The sequence below is a fragment of the Panthera pardus genome, unplaced genomic scaffold (genome assembly GCF_024362965.1).
Source record: "Panthera pardus isolate Hobbes unplaced genomic scaffold, ASM2436296v1 HiC_scaffold_15, whole genome shotgun sequence".
Taxonomy (NCBI): domain Eukaryota; kingdom Metazoa; phylum Chordata; class Mammalia; order Carnivora; family Felidae; genus Panthera; species Panthera pardus.
This window is the reverse complement of record NW_026526710.1, coordinates 21439493-21460258: the sequence shown is the minus strand read 5'-3', so window position 1 is coordinate 21460258 and position 20766 is coordinate 21439493. Positions and strand designations below refer to the sequence as shown.

General features: G+C 39.1%; 1 protein-coding gene and 1 pseudogene across 1 annotated transcript in view; one reads left to right on the top strand and one right to left on the bottom strand.

Annotated features, from left to right (window-relative positions):
- Positions 1-20766, bottom strand: part of LOC109261428 (ankyrin repeat domain-containing protein 26-like) — a 112214-nt gene that overhangs the window by 31613 nt on the left and 59835 nt on the right. Inside the window, exons 14-16 of the mRNA XM_053902241.1 lie at positions 6119-6332; positions 3766-3949; positions 727-1683 (exon numbers count right to left, since the gene is read on the bottom strand). Of these exons, the coding sequence (XP_053758216.1) occupies positions 727-1683; positions 3766-3949; positions 6119-6332 (1355 nt within the window). The remainder of the gene's footprint in view (positions 1-726; positions 1684-3765; positions 3950-6118; positions 6333-20766) is intronic.
- On the top strand, positions 10057-13120 carry LOC109261188 (dnaJ homolog subfamily C member 10-like; annotated as a pseudogene).

Sequence of the window (20766 nt, the reverse complement as noted above, 5' to 3'; positions counted from 1 at the left end):
GGAACACATGATTTGAGACTGAAAATTGAAATTTATGTGAATAAAAATAAAATCATACCAACTTAAAATGTATAAAAAGCTACCAAAGGAAAAGTACTACCAGAAAGAGCACCTACACTTCATTTCATCTGGGAAATCTGAAGTGACTGTCCAGTTAACTCAATTAATTGAATCTAAGTTTCAAAATACTCATTTTACCTTTCAGCATTTTCATTTACCAGCTCACCACAGTAATAAAATGTGGTGGCAAAGATTACAATTATTATTGTAGGGGTGCCTGGGTGGCTTTCTCGATTAAGCAAGCAACTCTTGATTTCAGCTCAGGTCATGAATCTCACAGCTCCTGACTTTGAGAGTCCTGTGTCGGGCTCCACGCTGGCAGTGCAGAGCCTCCTTGGCATTCTCTCTCTCTGCCCCTCCCCAGCTCATGTTCTCTCTCCGACTCTCTCTCAAAAGAAACTTAAAAAATATATTATTATAGCAGTGTAAGACTAGTAACAGTGTATAACTTAACCTCTTAAAGTTTCATAGGTGACATAGTATCTGTACTCAAATCAAAACACCTCTCAGGTCTAATTTTTATTTGCTGCATACGAGTTATGCTTTTTGTTGATTTATAGTCTTTTTTTTTAATATTCAACTAGATTCACAAGTCAGCCATAATCAAATATTACCTGAGTTTTCTTTCTGGAAATCTGAAAAATTTTTATCTTTCTGGATACTTACTTTTAATTTTGCTTTCTCATTTTTATACTTATACATTCTTTCTTTTAAGTGTTTACATTCATCGATTAACTCTTTATTTCTTTCTCCCAGCATAAGACCTTGTTCTCCACGTTTAGCTTTAAGGTTTTTTTGGATATTCTGAAACGGGTCTTGGATATTAATCCCTAGCTTTTCTTTACTGTCAGCTTCGTTGTGAGCATCATCTAGTTGCTGTCTAAGCAACATATTTTCACTTTGTAGTTGAGATAACCTTTCCTCGAAGGATTCCTGCTTTGCAATGTAGTTATTCACTTTACTTTGTTCGTTCTGATACGTGTGTTCAATTTCCATCTTCTGGCATTGTGTTTGGCTTAGGTCCCTTTGTACACATTCTAAAAGTAAAGTCTTTTCTCGGAGAGCATCTTTTATGTGATGGAGCTCAATTTCCAGGGCATTGAATTTACTTTCATCTTGAGAAAGTTGCCGAGAAAGAACTTCATTGTTATCTTGTAGTTTAGACACATCAAAATTCATCTTGTCCTGTAAGTGAAACCATTCATCTCTTGCTCTCTGGAAAGCAAGTTCTAGGTCTCTTCTTGATGTCTGACTCTGATCATGATCGTGTACAGCAGTAGCCAGTCTAGCACGGTATGATTCAACTTCTGCTTCCAGGCTCTCTTTGTTTTGTTTTTCATTCTCCAGTTTAGACTTTAGCATCGTAATCTCAGCAGTCAGAACATTAAGCTGTCCACTATATCGGAATATTGTTTTTGATAATGTTTCCTCATTCTGTTTTATGGTCTTTTGAAGGTTGTCATTCTTTTCCTTTACACTTTCAATGTCTTCACAATATTTCCTTTCCTTTCTCTGGTTCTGATTTTTTATGGTGTCTCTTTCCAGTCTTAGCATGGCGATTTCATCCTGCAACATGTAGTTTTTATGCAACAGATCTTGTATTTTCTCACGACTATCAGAAAGCTAAGTAAAACAAAGGACATTTTCAGATCACATTCAATAAAATGACATTATCATGCTTTTCTTTGAAATTAAAGCATAATCTATGTTTAAACAATGAAAAGGTTACAGGAGGTGCCAGGGTGGCTCAGTTGGTTAAGTGTCTGACTCTTGATTTTGGCTCAGGGAATGATCTCACATTCTGTGGGTTCAAGCCCCACGTCAGGCTCTGTGCTGACAGTCAGGAGCCTGCTCAGGATTCTCGCTCTCCCTCTCCCTGCCCCTCTTCTGCTTGCGTTCTCTCTCTCTCTCTAATGAAAAAAGAATCATAGGAAGGAAGGAAGGAAGGAAGGAAGGAAGGAAGGAAGGAAGGAAGAAAGAAAGATTATAGTAAGTGAATATCCAACTGGAAAAAAATGCAGTTGGCTCCAAATCCCAAATTTTATACAAGCATAAGTTCCCAAAAGTTCAGAACTTTAACTGAAGATAATGAAGGCATAAAAGTAAAAAAGAATTCGTGAGAAGTTTTCAGAATCTCAGAATTGGAAAAGCCTTTCTCTGATTTACAACAAACCAGAAGGCCTGAAATAAAAGATTAATAACTCTGACTACACTTAAAAATTGAGTTTACAGTAGATATCAAAAACACAGCTACCCCACAGTAAAATCGTTAGCTCTGCATCTACTTGGACAGATTACATTTCCTAAAATTCTTTTCTTCCTGAGAATATTTCATAGATATCTACTTTGCTAACATTTCTATAGTCAGTTATAAGAATAGATCTATTGATAACTGACAAATCTAGGCAATGTATTATAATATAAACACTTCTCCATATATCAAAGAACTCATTTGGTTATCACAATTCTAGAATGGAGAGATTAAAACGGTGAGCTGCAGGACTCTCCCCAGGTCTTCTCACTCCACAACTAGTGCTCTTGCACCAACCACTGCTACTTCTCTAGTGTAAATACACAAATATGAAAGAAGTCTTGGATTTCAAACTGCTGACAGGAAATAAGGTGAAATTTATACATCTCTTAGAAAATCATGAAATTATTTACTGCTGCAATACCTTGTATTTCCTCTTCATGTTGAAAATAGTAATAAATATAAAAGAGGGGAGAGACACTCCACTATTTTATTAGGAATAAAATACCTATCAATAAATTGTCATCAAGTGTATACTGTAGCATACCATTGTTTTCAAAAGTTCCTTGTAATGAAAGAGGATGCTACTTGAAGCAAACTGTTACTTTTCTCAAAAGTAGGAGACTTGATACCGACAATATGATCTGGGAACTGGCTATACTCGTCCTCCTGTCCATTAGGGGAAGTGTTCAACTGATCTATTAATATATCAAGGCAGTGAAGTAACTGTTCAAAACCAAAACACATGTTGCTAGTAGCAATAGTTTTGAGATTAGGGAAAGCTCATCGATTCCTACAGAAAGTAATAAAAGCCTCTCCTTTGGGTGAGGACATTATGAATGTCACTAGTTGTTGCAGACAAATGCATTTAATCAAGAATATTATTTTATCCGATGAAACAAAAATGCCACCGTCCCCCATGCCCCTCCCCAAAAATATATGTGCTCTTAAAACCCTCTGTAGTTTCCATGATGTACAGTGTTGGGTTTTTAAAATTTATATATACATACATGGAGAAAAAGTAATAATAATTAAAAAATAGAATGTATACAAATACATACACACATGTACTTCAAAATGACTAAAGAAGATATTTCAGAATTCGTTTTCTTATGAGCCATTTCTAGCACCTTTTGCTTGTAAAAGTGATTGTTTAGACTTCCATCTTGTAATACTCTGGCCTTCTGATCTGGAGAAAGTTGCCACTGTCACTGCGCTTTTCTACAACCTGGAGATACATTTCATCACGATTTTGGTCTCATACCGTTAAAAAAAAAGTCAAAAGCTGAAGAGGAAAGCTTTAGACAAATGTTCCAAGGAACATGATCTCATGTTTTAATTTATTTTAAACCTAAATAATATATATTGAATCAAAGGGATACCATAAAATATACGTATAATACACTATATAATATTGATGGAAATATACAATTTTTTATCAAAAACTAATTTACCTGATTCAAATTATCTTTTGCGGCCTTCAATTCCATGTTTAGTGTTCTAAGAGTGAGTTCAAATTCTTGTTTTGCTTCAACTTCTTCCTTATATTGGTCTTCTATTCTTCTTAACTTCTCCCTAATTTTTTCATACAACATATCAGCATTTCTTCTTTTTTCTTCCTCTTGTTTTAAAGTAAATCTGCAATTAAATGTGCTTATTTTAAAATTTGTTTTGATAGAAATAAAAAGTTCCTCTTATGATCTGGTTCCACATATGTTGGCTTACTGTCCAAATGAAATTTCTATGTTCTCAAGTTTTTTTTTTTTCCTTTCTAGGGCTCATGTTTTTAATTTGTCACTTCAATCTCTTCCAAAACATATATACCATTGAAAAGAAGCAAGGACAAAGCATTATGCAACTTAGTTACTTTTAGTCAGTAATAACTCTGGTAGATGTTGTAGGAAAGAAGTTTGAAATTATTCAAGAAAGTGAGAGTTGAAAATTACCCCTTTTCCCACAGGTATAATTATTCCTCCACAGGACAGATAATTCAGTTACTCATTAAAAAGAGAAGTTGCTGTTTATAAACAAGTTTATCAATTCACTGGAAATACAATTTCCACTTGACAAAACATTATAGGTACCTCCAAAAATGATGTGCAGTGTAAGAGAGCATCTGCAGATGTTGTTTACACAACATACACATGCAGATGACTGTCATCCAAGTCTAGGCTAGCAAGTCTAATATCTGTTGCCCTATACATTTTGTTTCTTCTTCCCAACACTTGCAACTTACCTTGTTGATGATTACCTACTTTATGAATCACTTAAAAATCCCTTCTAGAACAACACAGGATACATATCAATTAAGTAAACAATAGAGAGTAATATGAGCTTTCAGCATACACTTTTGAATTAATTTTATCTACCTATGACAGACATGTTGGAAAAACTTATCAGTAATCACTTTCCGTATTACTTTTTTTAAAAATGTTTATTCATTTTTGAGAGAGAAAGGGAGAGCCCATGCAAACAAAGGAGGGGCAGAGAGAGAGAGAGAGAGAGGGAGACAGAAAATCCAAAGCGGGCTCTGCACTGACAGCAGAGAGCTCAATGCGGGGCTCGAACTCACGAACCCTGAGATCATGACCTGAGCCAAAGTCAGACGCTTGAATGACTGAGCCACCCAGGCACCCCCATTTTCCTTTGTTTAAATTTTTTCTTGAGGGAGAGATGACACAAGTGAACGAGGGCAGAGAGAGAGAAAGAGAGACAGAATCCCACGAGGGGCAGAGAGCGAGGGAGAGACAGAGAGAGAGAGAGAGAGAAGAGGGGCTCACCCGAAGTGGGGCTCGTGCTCACCCCAAGCAGGGCTTGAGCCCACCCAAAGCTGGGCTCAAACTCACGAGATCATCACCTGAGCCGAAGCCAGATGCTTAACCAACTGAGCCACCCAGGCACCCCCACTTTACCTTTTAACCCCTGCATGTTAAGAATCAAATGGAATCAATTTTCGGGAATTTTACTGTCTTGAGAAAAATGACCACTTTATACTCTGTTGGTAGGTACAGAAATTAATATAAGGTTTCCTGAGAACAATTTAAAAATATGGATCAAAGACCTTTTTTAAAATTTTTATACTTTAACCAAATTATATTACATTGAAGAATTTATTCCAAGTAACCAGAAATGCAGAAACAGATTTATATAAAAGACATTCTTTTTTTTTTTTTTATTTTTTTTTATTTTTTAATATATGAAATTTACTGTCAAATTGGTTTCCATATAACACCCAGTGCTCATCCCAAAAGGTGCCCTCCTCAATACCCATCACCCACCCTGCCCTCCCTCCCACCCTGCCCTCCCTCCCACCCCCCATCAACCCTCAGTTTGTTCTCAGTTTTTAACAGTCTCTTATGCTTTGGCTCTCTCCCACTCTAACCTCTTTTTTTTTTTTTTTTCCTTCCCCTCCCCCATGGGTTTCTGTTATGTTTCTCAGGATCCACATAAGAGTGAAACCATATGGTATCTGTCTATAAAAGACATTCTTGACAGCACTAATTAAAATACAGAAAGATGAAAAACAAGCAGAATTCAATCGGTTAAATAATGATGTTTCTTGGACTATGGTGGACTTTTCCATGGCCATTAAAATTGTGATTTGGAATAGACATTAAATTATTAGAAGTATTCACTGTTAAGAACGTGCTGTGTTATTTCCAAGAATCTCACACTTCACAACACTAAAGAAGGCTTCTTTCCTGGAAAATCCTTTAAGGTTAAGTTTGCAGTTACAAAACTGCCCCTACACATCTGTCGTACAAAAGTAAAGAGTTCAAATATTTCTTTAAAACCGACATGCTATACCTCAAACTGCATACTTCATGTTCCCATTCCACTTTTTGATGCTCTAACCGTGATATCACGTCTTTGGCTTCTCGTAGCTCGTTTTGTAGTGCACTAACCGTTTTTTCCATTTTTTTAATTTTTCCGGTAAGTAGTTTACAGTGATTTTTGTTACGTTTCTTTAATCTTTCATTGGAAACAAGTATATTTTGGATATTTAAGAAGCCAGCAGAATCTGCATCAGAGGAGAAACAGAAACAGAAATAAAATATATGAGTACTTCTTGCATATACAGGACGGTGCATCTTCAATTCACTCATCCACACGTTGAATAAATATATACCTTCAATGGAAGACATTATAGTCAGCTCTACAGATACACTAGAGAAGACCCCTGGTTCTCGATTAGCTTAAAGTTTAGTGAAGGAGAAAGACAACTCAAATGATAAGTCTAAATTCAGATAGTTCCTATTAGAAAACAGAGTTTTGTGATCATAACTTGATCCAGATTGGGCCCAAGAAAGATAGATTTCCCTGAAGAAGAGGTAACTATACTGAGGAATGAAGGATGAGCAGGAGCCAATTAAGCAAAGGAGGAAGACAAGCACTCTCGACAGTCTAGAGCATGTGCCGAAGTTCCACTGTAACCTGCTTCTGGCCGACATGGAGTAACACGTACTGATTGATCTTCCTACCTGAAGCAGGCAAAACCAAAACAGACAAATTACAATTTTAACATGATTTTCAAGACACAGAACTTCAGACAATGAAGGACAATGATCCCTGAAAACAAAACACGTTAGCCTAACACATGCCCAAGCTCACTGCCTTGAGAGAGTTTTCGGGCTACGACCCAGGAGACATAAATGATTTAAATAGACTCCACCAGACTCCTTGAGTCGAGGTGACGAAACTGAGAGTCTGGTGAATTCAAGGCACATAGAGATGACAGGTCAGCATCCAGGAGAGGAGAAAGCAGAACACAGAAAGAACCCTGGACATCTGCAGAGGGTCCCCTTTGGCTACTCAGCAGAGTAACAACCAATGCATACATGGAAGGAAGTCATCAAGGGAAAAAAATCTGAAAAGATAGAGGAAACGCTGCCTGGTGCTCCCACAGCACTAGAGACAGTATCTATTCACATTAGCTAGGATAGAAAAACTCATAATTTGCTTTAGGCTGATCACCTCTCTGGATTCATCCAATAATTCGTAATAGCAACACTAAAGGATCCATCTGTTTGTAAGTAACCTAACTATATCTCCAAACAAAGCATGAAAAGATAACTAGAGGCATAGAAGCTACTGTTTTAAAAACCAAATAGCACTTACAGAGATGTAAATTATGTTAGACATGAACAATACGATGGACAGGAATAAACACATGTTAGACATCACAAAACAAAAGACTGAAGTTTAACATTGGAAACCTGGGAGAAAACTTCAAGGGGGAAATACACAATTGCCCAAAGAGGCAGGGGAAAGGGACAGGGAAAAAAAATGGCCCAAATATTCCTAAACCTCATGAAAACGATAATCCCACCGACCCAGGAAGGATCTGTCTAGGAAAGAAGAAATGGAAGTCAACTCTTGTAATTTTCCTAAACTATATACGATGTGGTATAACATTAATGGAAGCTAGACTGTGTTGTTTAACCCACAGACTATAAAACCTAAACCAACCACCACAATAGCAAAACTGAAAAGTTCTAGCTAGGAAACCTAAATAAATAAGTGAATAAGTGAATAAGTGAATAAATAAATAAATAAGAAATGGATAAAACTGAATCATAAAAATGACTCGATTAAAAGAAAGCGGAAAAAGAAGAGAACAGGAACAAGGAGCAGATAGGACAAATGCAAATGCATTCAAACAGCATGATGACAGATTCAAATCAAACAAATGCAAATCAAACAGCATGATGACAGATTCAAATCAACTATATCAATAATCACAGCAAATGAAAACGGTCTAAAAGCCTCAACTAAGACGCAGAGTGTCAGAATGGATAAAAAAGGAAGACTCAGCTATATGCTACCTATACAAAATGCACTTAAAATGTCAAGACAGAAATTTGTTCAAAAGGCAGAAATATGACATAGCACACTAACACTTGACCAAAGAAGGCTGAGCTAGAGTGGCTATATGAATACCAGACAAAACAGTTTCAAAACAAAAAATTATTACCAGCAATAAACAACAGGTCATTGTATAATCATAAAAGGGTCAATGAATAGCAATCTTAAATGTTCATGGCTCTGTTAATAGCTTCAAAGTACCTGGAGCAAAAATTGATAGAACTGAAAAGCGAAATAGGCCAATTCACAATTATAGTCTGATGTTTCAATAGGCACAACATCAGCAAGGACACAGTAGACTTGACCACCACTATTCTTCCCAAGGATCCATGGAACACTTACCAAAAGAGACTATACTCTGGGTCATAAAATAAATCTTAATAAAAGGAAGAAGAGGCCTGAAGTCATAAAAGTGTGTCCCCTGACCACAAAGCAATCAAATCAGAAATCAAGAACAAAAATATCTCTGGAAAATACTCAACTATTTGCAAACTACACAACACATCGAAATATCCCCTGGGTCAAAGAAGTAATGAAAAGAGAACAAAATTAGAAAGGATTCTGAACTGAATGAGAATGAAACCACAGTAGAATTTGTAGAGTCCTGCTTTAGTAGCACTCACATGAAGACTGATGGCACTGAATGTATACATTAAAAAAGAAGAGGGAAGTGCGATGCTCCTTGCTGCCTTTGTGGCTCCTCCGCTGCTTCCCAGGCGCCCCTCCCCACCCTGCCCCTGTGGCAGCTGGAGAGCTAGAACTTTGTTCACCTGCCCACAGAGCTGGCTTTCAGCCTGGTGGGGGCGGGGTGCGCCACCTGCCCGGAATTGAAGGTGGGAGAGTAGCTGCAGGAGGCGACCACCCTACCCTGAGGTGGGCAGGGGACGGACCCCCCCGCCCCCCACTCCACCAGGCCCCGCCACCCCCCCCACCACTCCCCACCCCCACCACCCCGCCAGCGCCAACGCCCGCCCCCGCCACCCTCCCCCCTTCTGCTGGAGCCCAGGCGGCGACAGTGGCAGAGGCATGGGCCCTTCTGGAAGGGAGAGCCCAATGTCTGTGCACCTGTCTCCCCTCCCTTCCTCTCCACCCCTGCCATGGGTTTTGTGTTCTAGCTCCCATCTTTTTCTGATTACCTACATCATCACCCTTCTTCCAGCCGGCCTCGTTTCCCAGCTTCTTGCCACAGTTTCTCTCACTTAAGCCTCAGTTACTCAGGCTCTTTTCACCCTAGTCCTGCCAGAGACTTCGCACAACCAGCAGCACTTAATAGTCTCTTTCATGGGATGTCCCCGTCCTTCCCCTCTCCCCACATCCTATTCGGGGCTGATGGCAGCCAGAAATCCTTCCTATTGCGTTTACCGGCAGTTTCCACCTGGCCCTGAGGCTTGGCGCAGATCAAGTCCACCACGCCCACGCCCACGCTGCGAAGGACCCCTAGGAGAACCACTTGTCCCATGGTGGTATTGGACAAGATGTTCTCTGTTTTCCTGGGGTTGTTTATTTTAGTCTGAATACTTGTTACTCTCCACCGCTATACTTTACAAAGGTATGTTCTGGTTGCATGACAAGGAGTTAGAAATGAGCCAGAGACCATTTGCAGGCAAGGAGAAGACTTCGACATTTAGGATTAAAGGAAGAAAGGAGAAACAGAATGTTAAGAAGGTTAGATTTCTCAAAGTATTTTGATATCTTTTGTGATCTGAGGAAGTGCAGATTACTGACCCTACACAGATTGACACTTTGGGAGAAAATTTCATGATGCTTGATTCGCTCTTGGGGTAACGTAAACACAAGTTCTCAAACCTGCATATTCTCTCAGCTGGAACCAGCTGTATATCTGAATGTTCACTTCCATCAGAACTTGTATAAGAGAAAGAATGGGAGTCTGGTTCAACAAAAATGACTACCTCCGAGATCTGAAAAGGGTCATTCTGGTTCCTAATAGTGTATATGGACATTTTAGTGGGCACAGATCGGGATTTTTACAGTTTACTTGGAGTATCCAGCACTGCAAGCAGTAGAGAAATAAGACAAGCTTTCATGAAATTGGCATTGAAGCTACATCCTGATTAAAAAAAGAAAAAAAAAAAACACAAATAACCCGGGGCGCCTGGGTGGCTCAATCAGAGCGTCCACCTCCTGCTCACTCGGGTCATGATCTCACAGGTTGTGGGTTGGATCCCCGCGTCCTGCTCTGTGCTGATGCCTTGGAGCCAGGGGCCTGCTTTGGATTCTGTGTCTCCGTCTCTCTCTGCCCCAACCCACTTGCATTCCGTCTCTGCCTCTCTCAAAAGTAAATAAACATTAAAAAAATAATAAATAAATAAATAAATCAACCAAACAAACAAATGAATAACCCTAAAGTACGGAGTGATTTTTCAAAAATAAATAGAGCATATGAGGTACTCAAAGATGAAGATCTGTGGGAAAAGTATGACAAATATGGAGAAAAGGGACTTGCAGATAATGCAGAAAATGGCCCGTATGAAAGCTGGGATTATGGTTGTTATGACTTTGGTATTTATGACGATGATCCTGAAAGCAGAACATTGGATAGAAGAGAACTGGATGCTGCTGTTAATTCTGGAGAACTGTGGTTTGTGAACTTTTACTCCCCAGGATGTTCACACTGCCATGAATTCGCTCCCACATGGAGAGACTGTGCTACAGAAGTAGATGGATTACTTCGAATTGGTGCTGTTAACTGTGGTGATGATAGACTGCTTTCCCGAATGAAAGGAGTCAACGGATCTCCCAGCCTCTTCCCTTTCAGGTCTGGAATGGCCACAGTGAAATATCACGGTGACAGATCAAAGGAAAGTTTGGTGAGTTTACCCATGCAGCGTGTTAGAAGCACAGTGACGGAATTATGGACAGGAAATTTTGTTCACTCCATAGAAACTGCTTTTGCTGCTGGCGTTGGCCGGCTGATCATTTTTTGTTGCAAAGGAGGAGATTGTTTAACTTCATAGACACGACTCAGGCTCAGCGGCATGTTGGATAGTGTTGTTAATGTAGGACGGATGGACTGTGCCACCCAGGACAAACTGTGTAAAAGTTTGGTATTATGACAAGTATTACTGCCTATTTTCCTCCTGGCGCCACATTAAATAACAGAGAGAAAAGCAGCGTTTTGTTCCTTAATTCATTGGATGCTAGAGAAATATATTTGGAAATCGTGCATCATCTTCCAGATTTTGAACTGCTTTCGGCAAATACACTAATGGGTCGATTGGCTCGTCATTGGTGGCTCTTATTGTTTAGTTTTGGAAAACATGAAAATTCAAATGATCCTGAGTTGAAGAAACTCAAAACTCTACTCCAAAGTGAACATATTCAAGTTGGCAAGGCTGACTGTGCCTCTGCACCAGACATCTGTAGTAATCTCTCTGTATTTCAGCCATGTCTAGCAGTATTTAAAGGACAAGGAAGCAAAGAATATGAAATTCATCACGGAAAGAAGATTCTATATGATATACTGGCCTTTGCCAAAGAAAGTAGTAATTCTCATGTTGCCACGCCTGGACCTCAAATTTTTCCTGCCGATGACAAGGAACCGTGGCTTGTTGATTTGTTTGTGCCATGTTGTCCACCATGTCGAGCTTTATTGCCAGAGTTACGAAAAGCCTCAAAGCATCTGTGTGGTCAGCTTACGTTTGGTACACTAGATTGTACGGTTCACGAGGGACCCTGTAACACATAAAGCATTCAGGCGGATCCAACAACAGTGGCATTGAACCAATCCAAGATTCATGAATATGAAAGACATCACTCTGCTGAACAACAGATCTTGGAATTCATAGAGGATCTTAGGACTCCTTCAGTGATCTCCCTGACGCCCACCACTTCCAATGAACTAGTTAAACAAAGAAAACATGATGAAGTCTGGATGGTTGACTTCTACTCCCCATGGTGTCATCCATGTCAAGGCCTAATGCCAGAATGGAAAAGAATGGCCCGGACACTAACTGGACAGTTACTGTGGGCAGTATAGACTGCCAACAGTATTGTTCTTTTTGTGCCCAAGAAAATGTTCAGGGATACCCTGAGATAAGATTTTTCCCCCCAAACCAAATAAAGCTTTTAAGTATCACAGTTACAATGGTTAGAAGAGAGACTTGGTGTCTAGGATTTCTACCTCAAGCATCCACAGATCTAATGCCTCAGAATTTCGATGAAAAAGTTATGCAAGGGAAAAATCACTGGGGGATTGAATTCTATGCTCCTTGGTGTGGACCTTGCCAAAATTTTGCTCCCGAGTTTGAGCTCTTGGCTAGGATGATGAAAGGAAAAGTGAAAGCTAGAAAAGTTGACTGTCAGGCTTACGCTCAAACATGCCAGAAAGCTGGCATCAGAGCCTATCCGACTGTTAAATGTTATCCCTACGCAAAAGCAAAGAGAAACATTTGGGGAGAGCAAATAGATGCCAGAGATGCAAAAGCGATCGCTGCCTTAATATATGAAAAACTGAAAAATCTCCACACTCATGGAAAGAGAGATAAGGATGAACTTTAATGATGTGAAGATGAAGAAAAAAGAGAAAAGGAATTCTAACACATGACATCAGAGGATCAACTTTGTAGGATGTTGCTACATTCTGGGTCGGAATAAAGGAACATTATCTCAGAAGTGGAATCGCACCATCTGAATTCTGTACAACATTGGTATAAATGAAGGGTCTGCAAGCTTTTTCTGTAAAAGGCCAAACTGTAAATATTTTAGGCTTTGTAGACCATTTACATTTGTCACATAGTCCTTTGTTTTTGCTTTGTTTACAACCCTTTAAAAAGTCTGAAAACTTTTCTTGGCTCAGGGCCATACACAAACAGGCCAAGCCACATTCAGTCCATGGGCCATAGATTGCTAAGCCCTGGCAATGATACTAAAACTGCCTGGCTCAAACAGGAGCCTGCTCTGTCATGTACATATATGTCTAGGGTCTATTCCTTAAAGGTTTGTGGCTGGCCTGAAAGGAAATAACTTGGTATTTAGTTACCTGTCTTAAAAATTGTGTGAAATGGCCACCATGTGGCCAGCAGATACCTGATTTTCATGCTGTATTTTAGTGAAGAGATTTTCTTCTTCTTTCTTTCTAAAGGTTGAAGAACTGAATTTAATTTTTCACAATTGAGAAAAATTTTGGTAACATAACTCCAGTAGATTTCTACAGCATCTGGAAGAAGAAGGAGAAGAAAGAAGAAGAAAGAAGAAGAAGAAGAAGAAGAAGAAGAAGAAGAAGAAGAAGAAGAAGAAGAATGGGAGGGGGATGAAGAAGGAGGGGAGGAAGAAGGAGAGGAAGAAGAGGAAGAAGAAGAAGAGGATGAGGAAGAAGAGAGGTCTGTTGGTTCCACCTTTAGAAACTAGAAAAAGAAAACAAATTAAAGCCAACCAAGCAGACAAAAGGAACTAATAAAACTCAAAGACAAAATCACATGAAAGAAAGCAGAAAAATGATAGAGAATAACCGATGAAACTAAATGCTTTCAGGAGGTGAAAAAAGGGATAAATTTCTACCAAGACTGATCCTGAAATGAAGAGAAACAAAGGAAATATTAACAATATATGAGAAATTAGTAATGTACCATTACTAGAGATTCACAGATACTAAAAAAATAACAAAGTAATATTATGAACTTTATATAATTAATTCGACAACTCAGATGCAGTGGGTAAATCCCGTGGAAGACAGAAATTAGCAAAGCTCAATCAAGAATAAGGGGTACCTGGCTGGCTCAGTTGGTAGAGCATGTGACTCTTGATCTCTAGATTGTGAGTTCAAGCCCCATGTTGGGTATAAAGATTGCTTAAAAATAAAATAAAGTAAAATGAAATGAAATGAAATGAAATAAAAAATAGAATAAAGGAAAAAAAAGAATAGATTAGCTAACTAACTCTATAACTATAAAAGAAACTAAAGTCTTAGTTAAAGATCTTTCCACACAAAACAATTCCAGGGCCACGTGGCTACCCTGGTAAATTCAACCAACATTTTAGGAACAGATGTCATCTATTCTACACAAAGTCTCCCCCAAAAATGGAGGGGAGAAATATTTCTCCCCTCATTCTATAATGCTAGCATTACCTGAAACCAAAACTAGACAAAGATACTATAAGAAAGAAAATTCTGTCATAAACATGGGAGTAAAATTTCTGAAGAAACCATCCACAAATCAAATCTAACACTACATTAAAGAGGGGGTGAGTCAACATGACAGAGAAGTAGGGGGACGTGAAATTACCGCATCCCTCAAACACAGCAGTGAGGCAAGAAGATGTGGAAATATAGGAATCCGGGCTACAGAGTGACATAAACATCTCCAGGGGCCCGGGGGGACAACTTGCCAGGTCATGGAGATTTTTAATCTATATTTTCTGCACCTCTTCTGTATCTCCTTCTTCTTTACTTTCCTCTCTCTCTCTCTCTCTCTCTCGGTCTCTCTCTCTCTTCCCTCCTTGGATTAAGTTGTATAGTTTCTCTGATTCTCTGCCTGGTCAATTTTTTGTCTTCTTCTCTTTTCCCTTGCCCCTGTCATTTCTCCCTTTGTATGGGATAAGACATCTTCCATCACCACCGCCCTCCCCCCACACTTTAAATTCTTTTCCAAGGTTACATTATGAAGAAATCTAAGCACACCTAGTGGAATGGCCAACCCACCAATAGGAGTAGGGAAATAAAGCAACCAGAGTCACAACAACAGAGAGTATGAAACACACTCCAAAAATACCTGTTGAAGGGCCAGGCCCTGGACAGTGTATGACCCCTTTTTAAAATAGTAGTGCTCTCAGGTGCAGGACACATGACAAGTAGGAAAACACATAAAGTACTGAACACTGATGAAATGGAAGAATTCTCATCAAAAGAAACTCCAGGAAGAAATGACAGCTAGAGAACTGCTCCAAACAGATATAGACAATAAATATACTGGTTCAAGAATTTAGAATAATAGTTGTAAGATTAACAGCTGAGCTTACAAAAAAGCATAGAAGACAGCAGAGAATCTATTGCTGCAGGGATCAAGGAACTAAGAAATAGTCACAACAATTAAGAAATATTGGAAATAAGATGCAAAATAAACTAGATGCAGTAATGGCAAGGATGGAGGAAACAGAGGGGAGAATAAGTGACATAGAGGATGAAATTATGGAAAATGATGAAGCCAAGAAAAAGGGTGATAAGAAAATATTAGACCATGAGGGGAGTATTAGAAAACTAAGTGATTCAATGAAATGTAATAATATCCATATCATCAAAGTTCCAGCATAAGAGAGAGAGAAAAGGGCAGAAGGTTTACTTGAGCAAATTATAGGTGACAACTTCCTTAATCTGGAGAAGGAAGCAGACATCCAAATCCAGCAGGCACAGACAACTCCCTTCAGATTCAACAGGAATAGGTCTTCTCCACAGCATATCATAGTAAAACTGGCAAGTTACAAAGAGAAAGAGAGAATTCTGAAAGCAGCAAGGGACAAACGGGCCTTAACATGCAAGGGTAGACACATATGGGTAGTAGCAGACCTGTCCACTGAAACTTGGCAGGCCAGGAGGGGATGGTAGGAGAAAGTCCATGTGCTGAATAGGAAAATATGCAGCTAAGAATCCTTTCTCCAGCAAGGCTGTCATTCAGAATAGGAGAGAGAAGCTTTCCCAGAAAAAAACTAAAAGGGCTCATGACCACTAAACCAGCCCTGCAGGAGATCCGCAGGAAGACTACGTGAATGGAATGTTGCCAAGTCTACAAAGGACCAGAAACATCACCACAAGCATGAAACCTACAGACAACACAATGACACTAAATCCATATCTTTAAATAATCACTCTGAATGTGAATGGACTAAATGCCCCTATCAAAACACACAGGGTATCAGAATGGATTAAAACAACAACAACAACAACAACAACAACAACAACAAAATCCATCTATATGCTGTCTACAAGAGACTTATTTTATTTTATTTTATTTATTTTTTTTAATTTTTTTAAAATGTTTATTTTTGAGACAGAGAGAGACAGAGCATGAACGGGGGAGGGGCAGAGAGAGAGGGAGACACAGAACCGGAAACAGGCTCCAGGCTCTGAGCCATCAGCCCAGAGCCCGACGTGGGGCTCGAACTCACGGACCGCGAGATCGTGACCTGAGCTGAAGTCGGACGCTTAACCGACTGAGCCACCCAGGCGCCCCAAGAGACTTATTTTAGACATGAGGACACCATTAGATTGAAGGTTAGGGAATGGAGTACCATGTATTATGCGACTGGAAATCAAAAGAAAGCTGGAGTAGCCATACTTAGATGAGACAAATGAGATTTCAAACTACAGACTCTAACAAGAGATGAAGAAGGGCAATATGTCATAGTTGAGGGATCTATCCATCAAGAAGAGCTAACAATTGTAAATGTTGGTGGCCCCAACTTGAGACCCCACAAATATATAAATTGATTAATCACAAACATAAGCAATCTTATTGATAATCATATGGAAATTGTAGGTGACTTTAATACTCCCTTACAACAATGGACAGATCATCTAGGCAGAAAATCAAGAAAGAAACAAAGGCTTTGAAGGATACACTGGACCAGATGGATTTGACAGATCTATTCAGAACTTTTCATCCAACAGCAGCAGAATACACATTCTTCTCGAGTACACGTGGAACATTCTCCAAAACAGGTCACACAGCGGGTCACAAAACAGCCCTCAATAAATATAAAAGAACTGAGATCGTACCATGCATATTTTCAGATCACAACACTATGAAACTTGAAATCAAACAAAAGAAAAAGTTTGGAAAGCCTCTGAACGCATGGAGGTTAAAGAACATCCTATTGGAGAAAGAATGGGTCGACCAGACGATGAAAAGAGAAATTTAAAAAATATGGAGGCAAATGAAAATGAAAACATGACAGTCCAAACCCTTTGGGATGCAGCAAAGGCATCCCTAAAAGGAAAACGCATTGCAATCCAGGCATTTCTCAAGAAATAAGAACAATCCAAAATACAAAATCGAACCTCACACCTAAAGAAACTAGAAGAAGAAGAGCAAAGAAACCCTACAGCCATTAGAAGAAATAATAAAGATTAGAGCAGAAATAAACACTATAGAATCCAAAAAAAAAACCCCAAAAAACAAAACACAAAACACAAAAGGGTAGAACAGATCAGTGAATCTAAGAGCTGCTTTTTTTTTTAACGAAGAAATAAACTTGATAACCCCCTAGCCAGCTTTCTCAGAAAGAAAAGAGAATCCAAAGAGATGAAATCATGAATGAAAGAGGAGAGATCACAATCAACACCACAGAAATTCAATTATTAGAGAATACTACGAAAATTTATATGCCAACAAACTGGACAACCTGGAAGAAATGGACAAATACCTAGACAACCACACACTACCCAAACTCAAATGGGAAGAAATAGAAAATTTGAACAGACCCATAACCAGCGAAGAAATCCAATCAGTTATCAAAAATCTCCCAATAAATAGGAGTCCTGGGCCAGAAGTCTTCCCAGGGGAATTCTACAAGACATTGAAAGCAGAGTTAATACCTATACTTTTCAATCTGTTGAACAAAGAAATGGAAGAAAAGCTTCCGGACTCACTCTGTGAAACTAGCATTCCCTTGATTCCCCAACAGATAGAGACCCCACTAAAAAGGAGAATGACAGGCCAATGTTCCTGATGTACATGGATGCCAAAATTCTTAACAAGACACTAGCAAATCCAATTCGGCAGTGCATGAAAGAACTCTTCACCATGATCAAGTGGGATTCATTCCTGGGCTACAGGGCTGGTTCAATATTCGCAAATCAATCAAAATGATACATCACATTAATAGAAGAAAGGATACGATCATCCATATGATCCTGTCAATAAATGCAGAAAAAAACATTTGACAAACTACGGCATCCTTTGTTAAGAAAAACCTTCAAGAAAGTTGGGATAGAAGGAACATACCTTAACATCATAAAAGCCATATATGAGAAGCTCGCTGCTAATAGCATCCTCAATGGGGAGAAACAGAGAACTTCCTGCCCCACCCCCACCGGAGATAAGGAACATGAAAGGGATGTCCACTCTCACCAGTGTTGTTTACCATAGTGTTGGAAGTCCTAGCCTCAGCAATCCCAACAAAATGAAATAAAACTCATCCAAATTGGCAAAGAAGAAGTTAAACTTTCACTTTTCGCAGATGACATGATACTCTACATGGAATACCTGAAAGACTCCACCAAAAAGCTGCTCGAACTGATACATGAATTCAGCAAAGTCACAGGATACAAAAATCAACACACAGAAATTGATTGCACTTCTATATACCAATAATGAAGCCACAGAAAGAGAAATCAAGAAACTGAGCTCATTTACAATTACACCAAGAACCATAAAATACCTAGGAATCAACCTAACCAAAGATATAAGAGATTTGTATCCTGAAAACTATAGAAAAATATCAAAGAAATTGAAGAAGACACAAAGAAATGGAAAAACATTCCATGCTCATGGACTAGAAGAAGAAATATTATGAAAATGTCGATACGACCCAAAGCAATCTACACATTCCATGCAATCCCAATCAACATTGCACTGGCACTCTTCTCAGAGCTAGAACAAACAATCCTAAAATTTGTATGGAACCACAAAAGATCCCAGATAGCCAAAGTAATGTTGAAAAAGAAAACCAAAGCTGGAGGCGTCACAATCGCAGACTTTAGCCTCTACTACAAAGCTGCAATCATCAAGAGAGTATACTATCGGCACAAAAAGAGACACAAAGGCGAATGGAACCGAATAGAGAATCCAGAAATGGACCCACAAATGTATGGCCAACTAAACCTTGGCAAAGCAGGAAAGAGTATCCAATGGAAAAAAGATAGGTTCTTTAGCAAATGGTGCTGGAAGAGCTGGACAGCACCGTGCGGAAGAATGAAACTGGACCAGTTTCTTACGCCATACATAAACTCAAAATGGATGAAAGACCTCAATGTGAGAGAGGAAACCATCAAAACCCTAGAGGAGAACACAGGCCACAACCTCTTTGACCTTGGCCACAGCAACTTCTACTCAACACATCTCTGAAGGCAAGGGACATAAAAGCAAAATTGGACTATTGGGACCTCATCAAGGTAAAAAGCTTCTGCACTGCAAAGGAAACAATCCACAAAATTAAAAGGCACCAATGGGACGGGAGAAGATATTTGCAAATGACATAAAGGATTAGTATCCATACTCTATAAAGAATTTACCAAACTCAACACCTGAAAAACAAATAATCCAGGGAAAGAATGGGCAGAAGACATGAATAGACACTTTTCCAAAGAAGACGTCCAGATGGCCAACAGGCACATGAAAGGATGTTCAACGTCGCTCATCATCAGGGAAATACAAATCAAAACCACATTGAGATACCACCTCACACCGGTCAGAGTCGATAAAATTAACAGCTCAGGAAACAACAGATGTTGGTGAGGATGTGCAGAAATGGGAACTCTCTTGCACTGTCGATGGGAATGCACAGTTGGTGCAGCTGCTCTGGAAAACAGTGTGGAGGTTCCTCAAAAAAATAAAAATAGAATTACCCTACAACCCAGGAATTGCACTACTAGGCATTTATCCAAGGGATACGGGAGTGCTGATTCAAAGGGGCACATGTACCCCAACGTGTATAGCAGCACTATCAACAATTGCCATATTATGGAAAGAGCCCAAATGTCCATCCACTGATGAATGGGTAAAGAAGACATGGTTCATATATACGATGGATATTACTTGGCAGTGAGAAAGAATGAAATCGTGCCATTTGCAACAACATGGATGGAACTGGAGGGTAGTATGTGAAGTGAAATAAGGCAGTCAGAGAAAAACAGATACCATGTTTTCACTCATATGTGGATTTTGAGAAACGTAACAGAAGAACATGGGGGAACAGAAGAGGGAAAAATCATTTCAGACAGGGAGGCAAACCATGAGAAACACTTAAATGCAGAGAACAAACTGAAGGTTCATGGAGGGTTGGGTAAAGGGGAGAATGGGTGATGAGCATTGAGGAGGGCACTTGTTGGGATGAGCACTGGGTGTTGTATGTAAGTAATGAATCATGGGAATATACTCCCAAAGCCAAGAGCACAATGTATACACTGTATGCTAGCTAACTTGACAATAAATTATATTTAATTAATTAATTAATTAATTAAAATATAGCCGTGTGTGTGTGGGGGGGTGGAATCTAACAATACACTAAGGGAAAATTTGTTATGACCAAATGGTTTTTATCCAAGAAATGCAGAGTTGGTTTAAGATTCAAAAACCAATTAGTGTTATTCACCATATTAACAAACTTTTAAAAAAGGAAAATTATATGATCATCTCCGTAGGTTAAATAAGTCCCTTGTCAAAATTCAACATCGCATTCCAGATAAAAACTTTCAGCAGTCCTGGAATACAAGGGAACTTCAATATGATTTAAAACAAAACAAAACAACTCATGATAACTCTACAGCTAACGTTACATGTAATGGTAAAAAACTGAATGCACTTAGAAGATCAGGAAGAAGACAAGTAGGACATTCACTGAATGACTTCTTCTCTTCA